Source organism: Myotis yumanensis, unplaced genomic scaffold (genome assembly GCF_028538775.1).
Source record: "Myotis yumanensis isolate MYYU_CA2020_CCGP unplaced genomic scaffold, mMyoYum1.0.hap1 SCAF_13, whole genome shotgun sequence".
Taxonomy (NCBI): Eukaryota; Metazoa; Chordata; class Mammalia; order Chiroptera; family Vespertilionidae; genus Myotis; species Myotis yumanensis.
Genome location: NW_027223764.1, coordinates 44,402,261 through 44,421,664, shown reverse-complemented (window position 1 = coordinate 44,421,664; position 19,404 = coordinate 44,402,261). Strand labels below are relative to the sequence as shown.

Genomic DNA, 19,404 nt, shown 5'->3' with positions numbered 1-19,404 from the left:
TGTCTACCTCACTGGAGTGGGAGAAACCTAGAATAAAGCAAGTTTCAGACTTTTCCCCACTACAGTTCAAGGTTCATCTGCTCATCAAGGGAAAGAAGAGAAAGACCCAGGCAGACTAGAGTAAAAAAGGAGTTTATATATTTATAAATGCCAAATAAATACCAGAGGCCACCCAACGCCCCCTCCCAGACTGGGCTGTTTCCCCCAACCCTAGGCTTCTAAGGTCTGAGACATCTTGGCCCCAAGCTATAGCCCAAGAGCAGCTGCCAGTCTGGGCTATGAGGGAACTGGGTGGGGATGATCTGTCCAGCCAAGATTCACTTCCCCTGTGTGAGGGGCCTCCATGGCCACAGGCTTGTCTCCCTGTACAGGGCCCTAGGCTGGCCAGACTCAGGGGGAGAAGGTGGTCATCTCCAGTGAGACCCGCTGCCACAGCTCCTTGGTCTGTTTGCTGCGCTTGAGGTTCTGCAGGATGTCGTTGAACTGCATCATGCCCATGGGTGTCAGGCAGAAGGCGCTGCGGGCACTGCGGATCGCATTCACAAAGTCGTCGTAGTCGGCAGGGGTCAGGTGAATCAAGCGGTGGTGGATGTACTGGAAGAGGATGTGTGGAGAATGAGCTACTAATAAGCACAGAATCAGGCCCCCTCTGCACTTACATGCTGGGGGATCTGTTCCATGCCTGCCCAGGAGGTGCTCCACCCTGCTCCATACTTCCTGGGTTGTCACCTGCATGTATGCCTGCTGGCAGCGCTGCACCAGTTGGTGGAAGGCCGGGGCACGCAGGTGGTTGTGGGCATGAGCAGGGCTCAGCCGCTGCAGCGTCTCCATGACGATCTCCTGCAGCACAAACGGGCTCAGCACCCCCTTGGCTGCCCCCACACAGAACTGGTGCACGTAGTTCACTCCTGGGGGGCAGGGGGAGGGGCATGAGACAGGGGTGGCCACCTTTGCCCTAGGGACCCAACTTTTATCTCAGCTCTGGCCTGGCAGAGAGCCTCCCTCCACCCCAGGAGCTGAGGTAGCCCCCTGCCCCCCGCCCCCGGCGCACGCACACATACCCGACCAAGGCCTCAACTCTGAGCAAGAGCTAGGAAGGAGGTCTGGGATAGGAAAGTGGGGGAAGCAGGTGGGGGCGGACAATGGTCCTGGGGAGGGGAGGTGTTACCCAGCTTTGCTGCCAGCCCCAGCAACCATTTGACATCATCAGTGTAGGGGGGGGAGCGGGAGAAGTTGTTAGGGTGATCGTTGTGTGCCCGGCGACCCAGCATCTCCAGTGCCAGCATTCCTGGGAGAAAAGAGTGGGCACATGGTGGGGTTGCATCTTCGTCCTCTACCCCAAACTGGTACCTGACCCCACAGTAAACAAATTAAGAGGTATAGAAGGGGGTTGTCACTGAAGAGCCCCTGGCATGGGGGTACAGAAAGGGACCTCTCACCAACACGGTAGGCAGCATGCAGGTGGTGTAGGCTGTGTGGGTTGACAGGCTGGCTGTGCGTCTCTTCCTCGGGTGGTGGAAAACCCCCGCTCACCAGAGGGCTGGGCTGTGTGGTCAGGGCAGGCAACGAGGCACCCTGGATGGCTGGAAACGTGGATGCTGGATGGACACTGCTCACTGAGGGATGAGAGCCACGTGAGAAACAGCCCCAAGAGGGGCCGAGGAAATTCCCTCCCTCCTTCCCCTGCCCAGCGTACCTCCCCTCCATTCACCTGTTCCCTGTCCCCACAACTCACAGGCCACACTGGTGGGCAGTGGGAGCCCTGGCTCTGTGTGATAGGGATGTACTGTGATGGGTGCCATGGAAGGGACGGGGAAAGACACAGCAGTGGCAGCAAGTGAGGGGGGAGTCACCGAGTAAGGGTACTGAGCCCCCAGGAATGCAGGATGCACACCCTAGAGGCAGAAAGAAAAGAGAAAGAAGATACCAAATTATATTAGTATGTAACTTTCCCCCCTTCATCCCACAACTGGGTATCCCTACATTTCTTTCCTTAGTTGGGCTGGGTCCCCCAGACTCCCACCCATCATCTCACTGAGGACTCTTGGACAGTTCTATTCTCCCAGCATACCCCATGCCAACCCCCATGAACACCTTATGTTCTCCCACATGCCCAACCCCTCCCGCCACCCCCCCGCCCCCGCCCCGCCCCGGAGAACACTGGTCTCACCTGTGGGTATGCAGAGCTGGGCACAGGGAAGACGGCAGGCCGGGGCATATGAGGCATGGGGTGGGCGGGGTGAGCTGGGTGGGTGAGGTATTGAGGGCTGCAGGGCAGGTGGGGCTGTAGAGCAGTGTAGGGGTGCAGGCCAGGGGAATGACCATGCCCCAGTCCTGGACCTGGATATAAACTGGACCCCACTGAAATGACTGGCACCACTGTGGCTGCTGCTGTCACTGCTGCTGCCGCCACTGTAACCGGCTCAGTCCCTGGGCCCCCCCTGCCCTCAGGCAGCCCCCGCCCAGCCTCCCCAGCTGCCCTGATCCCACTGGCACTACAGCTTGTAGCCCCTTCACGGGCTGTGGATGAGCCACCTGCTGTTTGCTCATATAGCCAGAACCACTGGTGAGCAACCTCAAACAACACTTCGGGGTATACGCCCCCACCCTTAGCCGCCTCTTCCACCGCCATGCAGGCTTTCTCCAACATCAGGTTATCCTAGAAGGGAGGGGCACAAAGGGTTAAGGGGGAAGGGCTTTACTCAGGGATAACATTCCATCTCCCCCAGAGTTGGCTGGTTCCCAGGGAAGCATTAGAGGTCGGGGTCAATGCTCAGAGTCTGTCAGAGCAGTGAAAGCTTCACAAAGACACTGAACAAATATTTGTTGACCAGCAGAAGTCAAAACCCGGGTTATAGTCCCAGTTCCAAACTAATTTAGCCACTCTGTTCCCTCCAAGTCCCATCATGTCCCCAAGGCCTTCCCTAAGTGATCATCTTGGCATGTAAACTATAAGCCTCTATTTCCTTATTTGTAAAATAGGAACAATCCTAACCTCAGAGATGTAAGGTAAAAAGTTATGGTAGCGAAAAAACATCAGTATGTTGTGTGATCATGAGAGGACAAACTGGATAGTTTGTGAATTCCAGGATATGGACTATAAACTTTCCCCATGTCCAAACTCCCTGCCCAGATGCCCCAAAACAGGTCCCCACATAGCCCATAGAAATACCTGCTCCTTGCACTGCACCAGGGCCCTCTGGATCTCATTGGGGTTCAATGCATGAGCATGAGGCAGACAGCTTAGGGCTAGCTCCGCAGCTGCCCTCACCATATTGGAGTCTCGTGCCCGTGATGCCCTGTCAGCCAGGGATGCAACCTCAGGAGGCGTCAGGTGCCCATCCCAGCATTCTACCAGTATAGTCAGGGCTGCACTGCCAATCTCCATTGCCTGGCCTTGGGGGAAGGAGGAAAAGCGGAGCATAAGCACCACTGGGGAGTGGGAATGGTGTCTCTATCACCATTCATCACTAACTCCAAAAGGATAAGGCTCTTCTCTCCATCAATTAATCCCCTTCCCATGCCCAAATCAAAACATTGGATTTACCTGTAATCCAGGAAACGTGGGAAGAATAGGTACGTGAGAGCCAGTTGGGAGAAACAAAATTGTGCAGGCCAAGGGCATAAAGCCCGATCTCAAAGGCGCAAAGGTGCAGGTTGCGGTGAGGACCCTGGTGGCCCCCTGAGGAAGATGGATGTGTAAAAATGGAAGTGCTGCTGTTGCCCCCTGCCTTGATCAACACCGTCTTCGCCAGTTCGAAGTAGAAGTGTGCAGCTGCCTCTGACGGCTGATTGGGTACATGGGGGGCATGACTCTCAGGACGGCGGCCCTTGTACCTGAAGGGGCAATGGGGTAGGGATGGGGATTGGGGTTTCTCTGAAATGGGTGTCCAGGTAGGTTGGGAAAGACCAGGGTAAAGACACTGGGGGGACAATATTTGGATTAAACTAGGAATGTGGCTCTGAGGATGAGCCAGATCAAAGATAGGTATTTCTTCCCACTGACCTGCCAACTTCAACTGTCTTCGCCCGGGCCCCTCCACTGGCACTGGCCCGGCGACTTCCACTGGAAGACGAGGAGCCCAGGGAATCTGAGGAAGAGCTGCTAATGCTGTCACTGTCCTGTCCTCTACCCCAAGAGGTGGGGGCCCAGCCCCCTCGAAGTGGCCTCCGGCTTAAGGTAGGGGAGCTATCCGATGTTGTTTCAGGGGCACTGCTGTCAATGCTGGCCATGCCTAACCCCCAAAAAGACAAGTCAGTCTCAGAAACTCCAGAAGTCAGACTTTAGGGATATCCTTCCCACCACGTCATCCCATGGGCTGTCATACCTGTGTGCTTCTTCTTAGGCCGCCCTGGGGAGCCCCAGCCACGTCCATTGTAGCCTCCACGACTGCCAAGTGCCAAGCGGCTGGGAACCTTCCCTTCTGGCCTTGAGGTCAAAGCTGCCTCAGATGGGAGACTCTCACAGGGAGAATGTGGGGAACTCTCTAGGTGGGAAAAATAGGACATTGGGATTAACCCAGGAAAGGGGATCCCAACATGATTCCATACCATTCATCTCCCTGCCCAGTGCCCCCACCTCACCAGGCACATTCTTCTCTGTGAAGCCCTCAGTGGGGCCTGGCCCAGCCCCTGCCACACTCCCTGGCTGAGCAGACCCTGCAGAGCCTGAGGTCAGTGGTTGCAGCGCCCCTGGGGCAGACGGGCCCCCATGCTTGGAAGGAGACCTCTGGCTGGCTGTGGCTGGGCGGCTAGATGAGTAGAATGAACTCAGGGTCTGTGGCTTATGTGTCTGGCTCTCTCGGTCCAAGAGTTTGTCTAAGATCTGGAGGATAGAGAAGAGGTGACAGGATGCCCTTTATCTCCAGAATTCAATTACTTTCCTATCTCCTGGAAACAGCTTAATACTACCACCTCAGGAAGACTTCCCAGTTGTAATGCTAGGAAAACCTTCTAGAACAGCGATTTCAACCTTTTTCATCTCATGACACCCATAAACTAATAACTAAAATTTTGCAGTACACCAATAAGTAACTAAAACTTTGCAGTACACCCATTAATAACTAAAATTTTGCAGTATTGTTAGTGTTAGCTTTATCATTTATTTTATTTGACAATCTAAAGGAAAAGACATCAGTGCCCCTGACTTAATAGTCAGGTATTGCAGGTTTTAAAAATTCTTGCAGCACACCAGTTGAAAATAGGGGCTGGCTTAAATATCTTGGTATCCTCTTTAACACTTAGTGCAGGGCTGAGTATACCGATATTCAGTAAGTATTGAAACAAGTGAATGAATGACTGACTTTATGCCCTCTCTTTTCTTTTTCCACACTCCTGCCCAAGCACTCCTGTAAGAATCATTGGTCTCTCCTATTCTTTATGAGGTGTTGCCAAGATTCCCCACTTATCTTCTATGGGCAGAATAACTCTCCTCAAGAATCACTTTTCATTCTACTGGAAACCCAAGACAAATGGTGGAATCTACTCTCTTTGCCTGTCAAAATCCCAGTACTTCAGCCCCTTACCTTTTTGAGCTTGGACTGATCATCCTTGTAAGTGATCATTAGTGCCAATGCCAGGTCACCCTTCTCCCGACGTGTGCCTTCACACAGGAGGGGATGCTCTGCCTCACTCACTGTTGTCTTCATGCCTGTGAGATGGAGGGGCTCATAGGAATTGAGAATGACCATAACTCCCAAGACAACAAAGATAAACAGGCCAGGGCTCCTCAGGCACCAGCATGTGAGGTGAGTTCTGGTCCAACCCACATCCCACATCCCCTATCGCAGGTCCCCACTGCCTATTACACCCAGCCTAGCTAAGATCTGGTCTGCTTTTCAAGACCTTCATAACTTGGCCCTCTCTACGTTCCCAGCATATCCATCACTTCAGGGAAGTTGGGCTCCTCACTCTCACGAGGACTTGATTGCCCTAATATATTTTGTTCCCCTACTTAGAGCTTAACTCATCTTTTTTTTTAATATACAGAGAGGAAGGGAGAGGGATAGAAAGCCAGAAACATCGATGAGAGAGAAACACCGATCAGCTGCCTCCTGAACACCCCCCACCGGGGGGGTGCCCGCAACCAAGGCACATGCCCCTGACCAGAATCGAACCTGGGACCCCCCAGTCCACAGGCCGATGCTCTATCCACTGAGCCAAACTGGTCAGGGCTTAACTCATCTTTTAAGCCACGTTCCATATTCTACCCCCTCCCTGAGGCTTTTCCTTAGATTTTTGTTTTACTGCCCTTTTAACACTCAAAACCCAGAGCACACATTTTTACCCTAAATTCTTAACTGTCTTTTAGGCACTACTTGGCTCATACATGTCATTCTGGCTTTCCCATTACCATGGAGGCCCTCTGGAACAAGGCCCATGTCTCATGACCTTCAAGGTCTGGGCCAGGCTTAGCTCAGACATGCTCAGGACATTGACATACTCACCCAAGGCAGCAACTGCTGCCTCAAATCCCAGCTCCTCATCCCCAGGCATCTCATTGTTCCAGTTGCGACTTGGGGGCCGGGAACCCGTGGGAGAAACCACTGGATGAAAGTTGGGGTAAGTCAGGCAGACAGAAGTATCATGGGAAAAACGAAAGGGAGAGAACCCAAGACCCTCCTCCTTCCAGACCCTCCTGTGAAGCTGCCAGATGGGTTTTTCCTTAGAGAAAGCTGCCCCTGCCTCAGAGTTCCCCTCTTGCCGTGGAGTCAGGCACCGTACCTGGAGCACAGAGAACATCAAAGATGAAACTGGCCAGCATGAGAGGCAAGACGGGCCGATAGTCACAGAGTGTCCCCTCCCGAAGCTCCTCTGCCCGGCACCGCATGGTGCTCATCTCACTTGGACCCAAAGGAATCTTCTTGAGCAAAGCAGCTACCTCAGACTCTTGATATGCCAGTTTCACCTGAGGGCACAGGAGGGAGATCAGACCTCTAACACCTCAATGGAGATCAACATGTAAGGCTCTGAGATTAGAGTACAAGGTTCAGATAGAACCTCTGACCTCCAAGGCCTTGGTAGAAGCCGGGGGCCGCTGTAGCTCCAAGGCAAACATGCCGACTCGAAAGGCCAAGTTGTGGTGCTCTGGGCGCTCACTTAGCACTGTTAACAGGAAGGCCGCCTTGGTCAGGGTGTTGGTAGCCACCCAGGTCTGACGGCTGGTAGATACCTTGTTCTTCTTGCCCTAAGCAGAGAAACACAAGGAGGCAGGCAGATGAGTCTGGCTCGCCTTGGTGGAGGGAGGAGGCGGCTCTCACTTGAGGTGGGGCATGGGAGAGAGTTAGGGGTAAGTAGGGAGGGGGAGGGCTGGGGGTCTCTCTCACCTTGGCAGGGGGCGGCTCTACCTTGAGGTCGGGTGGGTTGGCTAGCAGGTCCTGGGCAAGCTCCACGGTGAGGCGGGAGGCCTCACTGCTGTAGCCATGCGCATGCAAGGCCTCAGCACAAGCAAATAATACCTGGAGAGAGGACATGAGCACGAGACAGGTTGAAGCCTCAACTTCCAAGGGCAGGACACCATACTCACTCATGCAGCAAATACCCCATAAGTACTTGTTATATGCTGGGCCCTATGCTGGTCCTGGGTATAACACAGGAACTCAGCCTGGTTACCGAAACAAACACACAAACCTGTGTGAAGCTGGCTCCCAGGAAAGGTCAAGGAGATACAGGTAGGTAGGATATCGCATTGGGACTTGGGGTAAAGGGACAGACTCAGGGACTTCCTGGAGGAAGTGATCTCTGAGATCTCTGAGACCTAAAGAAGGGACAGGAGCTCCACCAGTGAGGCAAGGGAAGTCCATTCTCTGCAGAAAGGCCAATCTGTGCAAAACCACAGATGCAAGAGAGCATGGCAAGCTACAGGAATGGTTCACATGACTAAAGTACACACTACAGACGAGGCTGGAGAAACATGCAAAGATCAGACCAAGTGAACACTCAAACGTCATGCCAAGGACTTTCATTTTTTAAACTAAGGGCAATGGGAAACCACTGGAGTTTTAAGCAGCAGAATAACACAATCAAACATTTCAGGAAAACTAATATGGAATCAGTAAAGAATGGACTATAGGCAGGGAGGCCTACAGGAACCTGCTATAGGATTCTAAGTCATGCTATGGTCCTGACATTCACTAGAGCCAGATGGCCCCTCCCCCCGCTAAGGGGGTGGCTAAGGCACCCCTCAGAGTCTCCTCACCTCCATGCGGCTCTCCTGTTCCAGTGGCTTCAGTCCGGCAAACAGGTCGTGCTCCTCCCCAGCCCCACCCTCGGCCTTCTCTTCCTCGCCCCCAGCCCCGTCTTGGGCATTCAGATAATACGCCTGGTAGTCATCATCCTCCTCTCCAACTGTAGGGGCTGCCTCTTTGGTTTTGGGGAGCCCACTGCCACTCTCATCTGTGGAAGGGAGGTCGTCCCGGGTACAGACCTCCCCAGGTAGTAGGCCAGGGGGGCCAGCAGAAGCTGTGGGAGCCTCAGGCCCTTCTGAGAAGTACACGCCACCATCTTCTTCATAAGTATCTGGGGGTTCAGGAAGGAAGGCAGAAGGGCCTCGGGAGCCACCAGAGGAAGGGCAGGGTGGTGGGCTTTCAGGGAATCCACCAAAGGTGCTGGCTTCTGCACCGAGGGCCAGGCTACTGTCATCCAGGCTCATCTCAGCCAGATCAGGCTCCAGGGAGCTGTCTTCACTGCTCAGCCGTCGCTTGCTCCCGCCACCTGCTGAGCCCTTGCCCCCACTGCCAGCCCCACCCAGTGTCTTGGCTTTGCCCCCACCTGGACCCATCTTATGCAGAGCCTTATCTCCCCCCTCAGCCGAGAGGCGGCGGGGACCCCTCTGTGATGAGGGGATCCCCTCAGCCAACCCTTTGCGCTTGGCCCCAGGCTCCTTGGGCCGGGCAGCTGGCTCAGCAGGAAGAGGGCGGGGCCGCTCCCGGGGTTCCTCCAGGCCCCCAGATCTGGAGGCACTTGGCCGAGGGGGCAGGGCTCGGGCCCAGCACAGTGCCAGCTTGCGGTCAGTGCCGCTGTAGGTGACACCGGGAAGTGGGTAGGCCTCTTCCCAGTTGAAGTAGCAGGCCTCCACTGCTGGACGGAAGCCAGGGAAGAGCCGCTCCAGGGTTTTCTTGTGCTGTCCCCGCTTCACATTCTCAATCACCTTCAGTTGCCACTGCCGGAGCTGCGCACACAGTTCCCGGCGGCTGTGCAAACAAAGGGGCAAGGCTGCTGGGGTCTACACTCTGCACTGAGAAGGGATGAAGGGGTTGGAGGAGGTATACACCGAGGGGCATAGGGAAGGACCCACGGAAGAACTTCTTAAGCCAGCCCCACCTACAGACATCACTCCAACACCCAGGGATTTTGGAAGGCGGGTGCTATTAGGGGAGGGAAGGAAGAAAGCCTCTCATTAAGAGAATTCATAAGTCGACTAACCCTAATGCCAGCGGTTCTCAACCTGTGGGTCGAGACCCCTTTGGGGGTCGAATGACCCTTTCACAGGGGTCACCTAAGACCATCCTGCATGTCAGACATTTACATTACGATTCATAACAGGAGCAACATTACAGTTATGAAGTAGCAACGAAAATAATTTTATGGTTGGGTCACAACATGAGGAACTGTATTTAAAGGGCCAGAAGGTTGAGAACCACTGCTAATGCTCAGCACCCTCACTTCCCTAGCACTAGAAGAATGTGTACAAGGAGACGGGCTCAGTCTGTCCGGGGCTGGCCCAGTTTCCGGGCTGTGGTAAGCATAAGAGGAGACTCACCGCTGGGGGCTGAGTGCAGGGTCCAGCACAGCCAATCTCCACAGTGTGACCATCTCATCACACATGCTGGCACATGCATGGGCTGCCACCTCTGACTGCCCATTGCTACGACCTGTGTGCCCACTGGCGCTGCTGTGTGAGGCTGAGGTGCGCACGCTGTACCACCAACCTGTTATCTGGAAACAAAAAGAGCTCTGAGATGCGCCTAATAGCTTGGAGAAAGAGAGAGTAGCCCTCCCCAAGGTCCCTGTCAGCAAGAGGAGATGAGGTTAAAAGAAGGAGAAAATGAATCATCATGGAACTACCCAGCTCTGGGGAATTACCTGTTCGTAGGTGAGGCACTGGTCAGTGAGGATTTCCAACAAGGGAGCAGCATTGCTGTCCCTCCGTTTGAACATCTCCCGCACGATGCTAAGCAGGTTCCAGACACCCTCTGGCTCCCGACCCCTCAGAGGGCGCAGTAGACATGCCCATTCAGCAGCGGCTGGAGGCTCCGTGGAAGACAGATACATGGAGTTCACATCACTGTGAAAGCAGTAGAGCAGAAAGTGATGACCAGGGAGCTGTTTTCACTGCTCAGCTGTCACTTGCTCCTGCCACCTGCTGAGCCCTTGCCCCCACTGCCAGCCCCACCCAGTGCCTTGGCTTTGCCCCCACCTGGACCCATCTTATGCAGAGCCTTATCTCCCCCCTCAGCCGAGAGGTGGCGGGGACCCCTCTGCAATGAGGGGATCCCCTCAGCCAACCCCTTGTGCTTGGGACTGAATAAAGCAGATGAAAGTGCAACAGGGCTTTGACACAAAAGGGTCCCTAACCCAAAATACAGAGTTTACAGAAAAAAGGATGTCCATGACAAAAATTCTTAATCTCTCTCTGCCTCAGTTTCCCAACCCCTCAAAGGAAGAAAAATAACTTCTGCTCTACCTAGCTAAAAACAGACCACTCCATGACTATATAAACCTATCATCATCCATTGATTCATTAGAGACATCTGTGTGCCAGGCACTGTACCAGTGCAGGGAATAAAAGATGGGAGGTGCAAGAATTAATAGAACAAAGGATCTGTCAACAGCCTGAGGGATGCTTCCCTTCTACCAGACACAGGAATAGAAAAATCCAATTTACCTGAAGACCACAGGGGAGGGGCCACAGAACTTGTGCAATGTCTTCTTGATGTTGTCAGTAAGTGTTGATTCATCCAAATACCAAGTACTCTGGTCAGAGGCCGAGGGCCCTGCTGTGGGGTCTGGGGGTGATAGGCAGTCAGTCACCTAGAGATAGGTGCCTGGATTCGCCTGACAACAGCAAGCCTTTAGTAAGTGGTGCTCTGCACTACCAGCTTTCTATCTTCCTACTGTCCTTTCTTCTCACCACACTCACCTGGGGCTCCACACACTGTATTGATGGCAGTTGACTGGGAGGAGAGGAGTTCATCCAGGAGACGCTGGGCAGTGGGGAGGATCTGAGGGGAAAAGGAACACAGGCCTAGGTGACCCAAGGAGGACTGGGCCTAATAGGAAGGCTACTCATGCAGTGCTGGAGCCAGCTGGAGGAGGGTGTGCCAACCTCACCCACCTGCTGAGGGAGCTCACTGATGAGGTACTGAGCAAACTTCTGCAGCTGGTCCCTCTGTAGCCGAGACAGGGACTCTGAGACTGGGGCCCGCAGGCAGACTGCAGAAGCCTGGAGGGGACAGACAGAGAAACAGAACAACCTGAGAAAAGGCTTGCTGGTGCTGGAACTAGAGCTAGAGAGGCAGAGTAGGGGAGGCAAGGGGGCTCACATGGTGGCCAGGCATGCAGCAGAGAAAGGGGGATGGAGCGTAGGATAGGGCCAGGATAAACTGGGAGGGCCTCACATTGTGGATTCGGAAGAGACAGAGTGCCACCACATGGGTGCACCATTTGGCCCCAGCGCCACAGGTGCAGCTGCAGGAAGTGACCCGGCAGCGGTCAAACATCACAGCCACGTTGTAGGCCCCTTTGGGAGGGACCATCTGAGGTGGCACCACCGTAGCACTCAGGTGGAACCCTGAGGAGAAACATAGGTACGATCAGGAAGAGCCATCAAGACATATCTTTGCCCTCAACGCTAGTCCTGCCGTTATTCAGACAACCTGCTCCAGCTTCTTGCAGTATGCCTTAATTCATAACACAGGGATGGGAGGAGCAGAGTGCCGCAGGGCATGATGGGACTCTTACCTATCTGCAGTGGGTCCTTCACAGCCCTCATGCGGAACAGCTGGTCCCCTCGCTGGAACTCATCTGCACTGCCATTGGCCAGGCATGAATACAGCCTGGGAGTGAAGAGGACATAGCCACAACTCAGCAAATAACCTCTACAGACCCTGTCCGAGACCACAATGCCCTGGGCCCTCTCTCCCCAGTATCACTCCCTCTTGGGAAAAATCCCAGGCACTCCTCCTCCCCTTGTCTTCTAACTACAGCTCCAAATAAAATATCTCCTTTGTTCGGTGGAAAGCCCAGAACACTGTGAAATATCAGGACCCCACTCCCCACCACCCGTCCTGCAGGCTCACCGAATATCCTCTTCATTCTCAGGGAAGCTCCAAAAAGCAATCCGGAGCTGCAGCTGCTCAGGCACCGGGGGGTAAACTTTCTCCACCACTTCAAATGGGATATGAAATGCCACCTGCTTTGCTGACAGCTCCACCAACGGGATCACCAGTCCATCTTTGGTAACACAGGTTGAGGTGAGGGGAAATAAAGAGCCATGATCATTTGGTACCAATGCCAGCGCCATCTTGGGCCCGACCTCCACTATGAAGGACAGGGGAGAGCGGGATGACAACCAAAGGGCCCTCCTGTCAGGATACACTGACGCTTACAACTGCACCTGGGGAAGGGGAGCTAACAACCCAGCCCACAGCCTGCTACCTAAGGTCTAGACCAGTGGTTCTCAACCTTCTGGCCCTTTAAATACAGTTCCTCAGGCTGTGACCCAACCATAAAATTATTTTCGTTGCTACTTCATAACTGTAATGTTGCTACTGTTATGAATCGTCATGTAAATATCTGATATGCAGGATGGTCTTAGGCGACCCCTGTGAAAGGGTCGTTCGACCGCCAAAGGGGTCGCGACCCACAGGTTGAGAACTGCTGGTCTAGACAGAAGATACAAGGGACATACCAGAAACTCCTGGTCAAACAGGTGTGTTTCAGGAAGCTGGCAAGTCACACCTTTCACGAGCTTCCGCGTTTAATTTCCCATATACAATTTCCCACGTACGCAGCACTTCAGATTCGTATTAACTGTTAAGGTCTCTCCTCTGACATGCTCTTCTCTAACGGCTTTTGTACTACCCCTTTTTCTCTAGATGACTCCAGGCCTCTATTTAAGGAGGGCAGACAGACCAGAGCCCAAACAGAGGGGCCTTCAGAAGCCAGAGAGGCTGCACTTCTTTGGGGCACCAGAACCCTGGCTTCCCACAATGGAAGCCCTGGGGCCGAGGGAGAGCAGGCTCCCACGGAACTGGAGTCACCTGGAGGAGGGTGGAGTTACCACTGCAAGTTTTCCCATCATTTCAATCAAACAGCAATGGAATACAACAGACTGCATATCTCACCAAATTGTTAGTCAGATTAGAAATAAGATCAGAAATCATGGAGCTGATTTATTTTTTTTTTAATATATTTTATTGATTTTTTACAGAGAGGAAGGGAGAAGGATAGAGAGTTAGAAACATCGATGAGAGAGAAACATCGATCAGCTGCCTCTTGCACACCCCCCACTGGGATGTGCCCACAACCAAGGTACATGCCCTTGACCGGAATCGAACCCGGGACCTTTCAGTTCGCAGGCCGATGCTCTATCCACTGAGCCAAACTGGTCAGAGCTGAAAGGAACTTTTAAAAAAAGCAACAACACATGCCCAAGCCGTTCTGGCTTAGTGAATAGAGCATCGGCCTGCGGGCTGAAGGGTCCTGGGTTCTATTCCGGTCAAGGGCACATGCCTGGGTTGGGGGCTTGGTCCCCAGTGGGGGGCGTGCAGGAGGCAGCCAATCAATGATTCTCTCTCATCACTGATGTTTCTCTCTCTTCCTCTCCCTCTTTGAAATCAAAAAGCAAAGCAAACAAACAAAAAAAACCCACGTTAATCTCCTTATTTTGCAAATGAGCAACTGAGGGTAGCCTGGGACACAGGAGGAGGGTGGGGGGAGTGACATGATGTCCTAGATTTTAACCTGTTCAAGATACCAGTATGTTAAAAATTTTCCCCACCAGGACTTCCTACTTCTTTCAAAGTGAGGGAGCTCTAAGTCTCCAGGCCACCCACACGTGCAAGCGTGAAAGAGGCAGAGAAGCCATGAAGACCCACAGTGATGCTGTCCATGACCTGAGTGTGCACGTGTGTGCGTGTGTGTGTGCTCTCTCGTCCATTGACGTGGAATACCGCCACTCCTACAAAGTAACACAGGGACACGTCTCCCTGTCCCAAGGGGGGGGGGGGGCGGGGGGGGGGGCAGAAAATCTCTGTGGGGCGGTTGGAAAACAGGACTCCTGCAGTAGCCAGAGCAGAAGCACAAGCCAAACCCCTCAACTTCCACGGAGGCCCAGGACACAAACTGTGCCCCGAGAACGGCCAAGAAAGGATGTGGTGAGTCCTGAGCTGCTTTTACCGTCACTCCTCTCTCCAGCCCCTTTAAGGCAAAATTCTTCCCAGCACAACCAGTTCACTCACCGCAAGACCCCAGGATGAAAGGAACTCGGTGAAAAGCAGGAGTGCTCGCAAGGAGACTCGGGAGACAATTACCCTCCACCTCCCCCCAGGTGACGGGAATCTAAGGCTCTGATGCAGGTCCCGGGCTTGGCTGGTGACAGATGTTCAATGAGGCCGGGACCAAGCGTCCGATCGAAACCTGTGCAACGACGGCATCGCCTCGCACGGACCAGTCCGGCTCCACTTTCTTCCGAGCGTAACCCCTTCCTGGCGCCGCGGGGCTCAGGGATCACCACCCTCAACGAGAGGCCCCCCGACGCACTTTGCAACGGGGTGACCTCCAATGGCCACGTCCTCACAATCCACCCCTCGCCACACTCCCCGTGGGCTGGGCTGGGCTGGGTGAGGATCCCCAAGTCCCGGAGGACACTCTTTTCTGCCCACCTCTAAGGCAACGAACGACAAGAGATCTACTTCCTGTCCTCATAATCCTATCCAACGCAGGGTTTCCCAGCCGGCGTCCCAAATCACACACACACACACACACACACACGGACACACACACACGGACACGCCAGCTGGTGTGAAGAAGCCACCCCAGAAAGAGCAGGGAAGCGAGTCCTGAGTGCGTTCAGCGCTCGGAGCAGCTCGGTCCGGGACAGCTCCCGGGCGGGGACAGCGCTCCCGCCGGGCCCCGAGGCCGGCCCGCGCCCCTCCCCCGCGCTCCCTCACCTCGCGTTCGGGTACCGCCGCTGCCACCTCCGCCTCCGCCGCCAGTGGGGGAATTCGGCCCCGCCGACTGTTTGCGCCATCCCCGCCAGTTCTGGCAGAGGCTCTCGGCCTCGGAGATGAAGGAGCAGAGCGAATCCTCCTCAAAGCGGTCGGAATCCTCGAACGAGAAGCGCTCTCCGTCCTCCCACTCCGCGAACATCAGCTCCATGGGGCCCGCACCCCCCGGGGCCGGGTCCCCCCCCGCGGATCCGGGGCCTGGGCCTCCGGCCGGGGACTGAGGGGAGGCCCCGGGCCTGAGGGGCGAGCCGGGGCTGGGGGTGGCCGGGGCGCTCAGGGCGGCCGTGCCGGGCGAGGATCTCAGGCCTGGGGGGGATACGGAACCGGGCCTCGCCCAACTGCGAGGTGCGAACGGGGATCGCGGCCAGCCTCCGAGACTCAGGGCCCGGACGAAGCGCTAGGCAGCCCGGGCCTCTCGGTGGCTGCGGCACCGCCTCCCCCATCAGCTGATCTGAACTTCCGGCCGCGCCGGCCACCACCACTTCCGCCCTCGCGCGCCCGTGGACCGGACCGAGCACGGGCAGATGTTGGGGCCCTGTGTGTTTAATTGCTGCATTTCCTGCTTTATTCCTGAAACCCACCCACAGATACAACAAAAGGAAGCCAACCCCTACAGGTAAACAAAACAACTACAGATCCCAGCAATAACTCGGCGTCCATCATGTCCCCAAGGCATAAGCATTCGCCAAGCACGCCGGGAATCGTAGGCTGTCAAACAGCACAGCACCATTGGGTAGTTATTGTCCTAACTCCGGATAGGGCCCTGGGGCCGCTTCGCCTTCTGGGAATTGTAGTCCAGAAGCCTGTATTCCAGAAGGCTTTATAGGCTCTAATTGTAGAAGCACCAGGAAAAAGAAGGCGTTTGATTTCAGGAAATGGTTGTACTTTTTGTCAGTGGGCCGTTGAGTCTAGGGGTTCTTAACCTTTTTGTGTGCCCCGGACCCTTTAGCAACCTGGTGAAGCCCCTGAACCCTTCTCAGATTGTTTATAAATGCACAAAAGTACAAGAATTATAAAGGAAATCAATTGTTGAAATACAATTATCAAAATACTAATAAAACAAATTTGTAACACAGTAATATTTATTTGCACATTAAATAAGATCCAGCAGCTACCATAATTTTGAAGCTAGTGATGAGCATGATACTGAGGTATCTGTAACAAACTATAATATGATTTGAAAATATTTATTTCATATGGTATTGCTAATGACACTGTGGTTTCCCACTCTCTTAACTGAAATGCTATATCAGTTGTGATGAAAGATAAAATTGTTTTCCCGTCCATGTTCACAGAAATCTTATTGGGCATCTATTGACTCTAGGTTAAGAACTTCTAAGTCTAGTCTAAAGTGCCTAGCCACTGAACTTCTTCCTATTGCTAAAAGCCTCCGCTGGCAGAACCAGACAATTGCTAGGTGCTCTACCTATCTGGTATGAGAACTATAGGAAGAGGTAGCTCTGGGGGAACAGGGAAGCAAGCAAGACTCCTTTATCGTAATAATTATCCCACTGGAGCTTTAAAAACCCCACTGATCTTTTTGTCCATGTAATAATGCTGGAAGGTACAAAGAAAAGGTTAACTCAGTTATGACAGAAAGGGCAGAGTATACATAAAATGCTATACAGTTGTTTCTAATATTGGGGGTGGGGTGTCACAAAAATGCTTTCAGCAACTGGGTAACTTAATGAGAGATGTAGACAGGTGACACACAAAGGTAACTGCCAATTAAGTCACAGTTTCACCATTTGGAGGAGTCTAGTGGACAGGTCCCTAGAAAATGAAGATGAACGATAATTGATTATTGCCATGTGGTAATGAGAAACTAGGGTTACCAGATCTTTTCTTTTTTTTTTTTAAAGAAAAGCTAAAATATTTACTTCTATGACATTAAATTTTTATATATTTTTAAAGAATAGGGAGAAGAGAGACACATCAGTGGGAGAAGGTAACATCCATTGCTGCCTCCTGTACCCCTTACTGGGGATGGAGCCCACAACCCCTGCTTGTGCCCTGACCAGGAACTTTTTGGTGCACAGGAGGACACCCAACCAACTAAGCCACACCAGCCATGGCACATTTTTCCTATTTTAAAATGTGATCAGCTACCCCTAACTGGTTTGGCTCAGTGGATAGAGCATCAGCCTGTGGACTGAAGGGTCCCGGGTTCAATTCCGGTTGGTGGCATGTGCCTTGGTTGTGGGCACATCCCCAGTGGGGGGTGTGCAGGAGGCAGGTGATTGATGTTTCTCTCTCATCAATGTTTCTAATTCTCTATCCCTCTCCCTTACTCTCTGTAAAAAATCAATAAAGATACTTTAAAAAATGTGATCAGCTAATATAAAAACAAGTGTTTAACTATGTGGACCAAATCAAATACAGTACCTTTGGGTCACTAGTTTGTGAAGTTCTGATATCCTGGGAATACCTTGCAGGGGTTATGCACAAAGTAGGTAGTCACTAAATATTTACAGATGATGGCAAAAAACTTTGTATTGTAGGCAGACTTCAACACCCTTACTGCATCCAAAGGCAAGGGCACTAAATGGTGTAAAGGAATTCAAATGCAGGATAAGACAAAGGTTTTTGTCCTGTTCCTGAGGCAAATCAGAGAGCAAAGAACTTCCAGAGGGGAGGATACAGGATTCAAGTATGGAGGGAGTAGCTAATCCATAACAAAAGCCAAGTTCTCTTCAGAGGAGTTTATTTCAAGATAAAGCATAACTTCCATCCAGACATTAATTCCAACGGGTAAAAAAAGTGTTTCACCACCTTTTACCCTTCAAATAGAGCATGGCAGTGCAAATGTCTCTAAAATGCCTCTGTATATTCTCAGAAGCGACAGTCCAGTCATTGAAAATGTTTCTCCATTTTCAGCTGAGATGTGATTTGTTAGGAAACCTCTGTAACAACATATTCACTTTCTGGGGGGGTAAATTCCCATACTCTCCCTGGATTGATCTCATCTTTCGGGCTGCCTGAAAACACAAAACAAAAACAAAAATGACAGCTCTCAAGTCTGTTCTGACCTCGGACAATGGTTCTCACGAAGCCCCAAAACACATGAAGATATTAACCACCCCGGAGAGATGTGTCATCTTCTCAGTCCCCTTTCAACAACAGGGACCGGGGACCGACACATGACGGCAGGGTCTGAAGCTACCATGCCAGCTAGCAGCTAAGCCTGGGCTGGAAACCAAGCCATCTGCCCACCATCTTTCGTTTCTATTTCAGAGAATGTCTATTTGAGCAGCAATTTAAATTTTGCATATTGGTTTCCCATTCATTCCTTCACTGGACACTCACAAAAATCTGTGAGTACTAACATTTAACTTCTTTTTACATCTGGTAAAGCTCAAGATCGCAATGCCTTCAAAACCTGACCTTCCCCACTCTGGCGCGGGTGAAATGTCTCCCAAACCTTTCCTCGCCTTTTAGAATGAGAGGGGCTTTCTTACCGCCCAGCAAGAGGCAGCTGTGTCCCCCGCTACCCCCGCCCCCGCCCCACCCCGTTATCCTCTAGAGAGGGCACTCCAGGAGCCTTCCGTCACCTCCGCCTTCGAAGCACAATCGAAGAAGTCCTGGATCTCTTTCCTGCACGCTTCGTCGCGGAACTCATTCTGCTTCCAGCAAGCCATCATCACCGACATCTCTGTGATACAGGTCGCCTCTGCAGGGTCACAGCGGAGGGGGAGCGGGGAGCCTCAGTCCTAAGGAGACCCTGACCGCCCAGCCCTCCCATCGAGCCGCCCCCCGCACCCCTCGGCCTCCGCTCTGGAGCCTCCGTGGCTGCGGTCGCTCACCGCCCCTGTCCCGGCGCCGCTCCCCGATCCGGTTAGCTAGGATGAGGGGCTTGCTGGGCTTCAGGACGGGCTTCCGCGGGTTTCCCAGCCGGGCTAGGCGACCCCGCAGGCTGGGAGTCGCCATTGTGCGCCAGGCTCCCGGCAGGCTCTGCGGCGCCGTGCGTGACCCTGCGTGACCCCTACGCGGTCGAGGAGCTCGGCGCCCGGCGGGCGGAAAGCTGGGCGGCCCGTTTGGGTACCTCTGTGCGTTTTCTCCGCCGGGTCGCCGGGCCAGGGTGCAGGTCAGGGGGTCTTTGGGCGCCGACGCTACCCTGGGTCACGCCTCCCCAGTTCCTGGCAGCGCTGGGCCAGGATCCCAGGGAAGGGCCCCG

The 19,404-nt window shown here is 53.4% G+C and overlaps 2 protein-coding genes across 6 annotated transcripts; both read right to left on the bottom strand.

Annotated features, from left to right (window-relative positions):
• Nucleotides 1-116: 116 nt before the first annotated feature.
• On the bottom strand, nt 117-15,660 carry ZSWIM8 (zinc finger SWIM-type containing 8). 5 transcript variants are annotated; one of them, XM_070433003.1, is made up of 26 exons: nt 15,174-15,660; nt 12,300-12,453; nt 11,962-12,056; nt 11,619-11,791; nt 11,336-11,443; nt 11,141-11,222; nt 10,886-11,006; nt 10,084-10,285; nt 9,761-9,936; nt 8,198-9,191; nt 7,326-7,457; nt 7,007-7,186; nt 6,724-6,907; nt 6,447-6,545; nt 5,526-5,650; nt 4,585-4,825; nt 4,329-4,487; nt 4,007-4,235; nt 3,548-3,837; nt 3,173-3,396; nt 2,171-2,659; nt 1,712-1,895; nt 1,440-1,616; nt 1,169-1,288; nt 730-840; nt 117-594 (listed from the first exon to the last, which is right to left on the bottom strand). In XM_070433003.1, exons 1-26 carry the CDS (start codon nt 15,379-15,381, stop codon nt 134-136), a joined length of 5,718 nt encoding a protein of 1,905 aa, XP_070289104.1. In that variant the 5' UTR covers nt 15,382-15,660; the 3' UTR covers nt 117-133. The 5 variants fall into 5 exon arrangements, with proteins under 5 accessions (XP_070289104.1, XP_070289105.1, XP_070289108.1 ...); XM_070433004.1 differs by having other exon boundaries at nt 1,736-1,895; XM_070433005.1 differs by having other exon boundaries at nt 297-594; nt 730-908.
• Nucleotides 15,661-17,917: 2,257 nt separating this feature from the next.
• Nucleotides 17,918-19,173, bottom strand: CHCHD1 (coiled-coil-helix-coiled-coil-helix domain containing 1). The gene is made up of 3 exons (XM_070431958.1): nt 19,034-19,173; nt 18,782-18,900; nt 17,918-18,208 (listed from the first exon to the last, which is right to left on the bottom strand). The coding sequence occupies exons 1-3, from the start codon at nt 19,155-19,157 to the stop codon at nt 18,104-18,106; spliced, it is 348 nt and encodes a 115-aa protein (XP_070288059.1). The 5' UTR covers nt 19,158-19,173; the 3' UTR covers nt 17,918-18,103.
• Nucleotides 19,174-19,404: the final 231 nt, after the last annotated feature.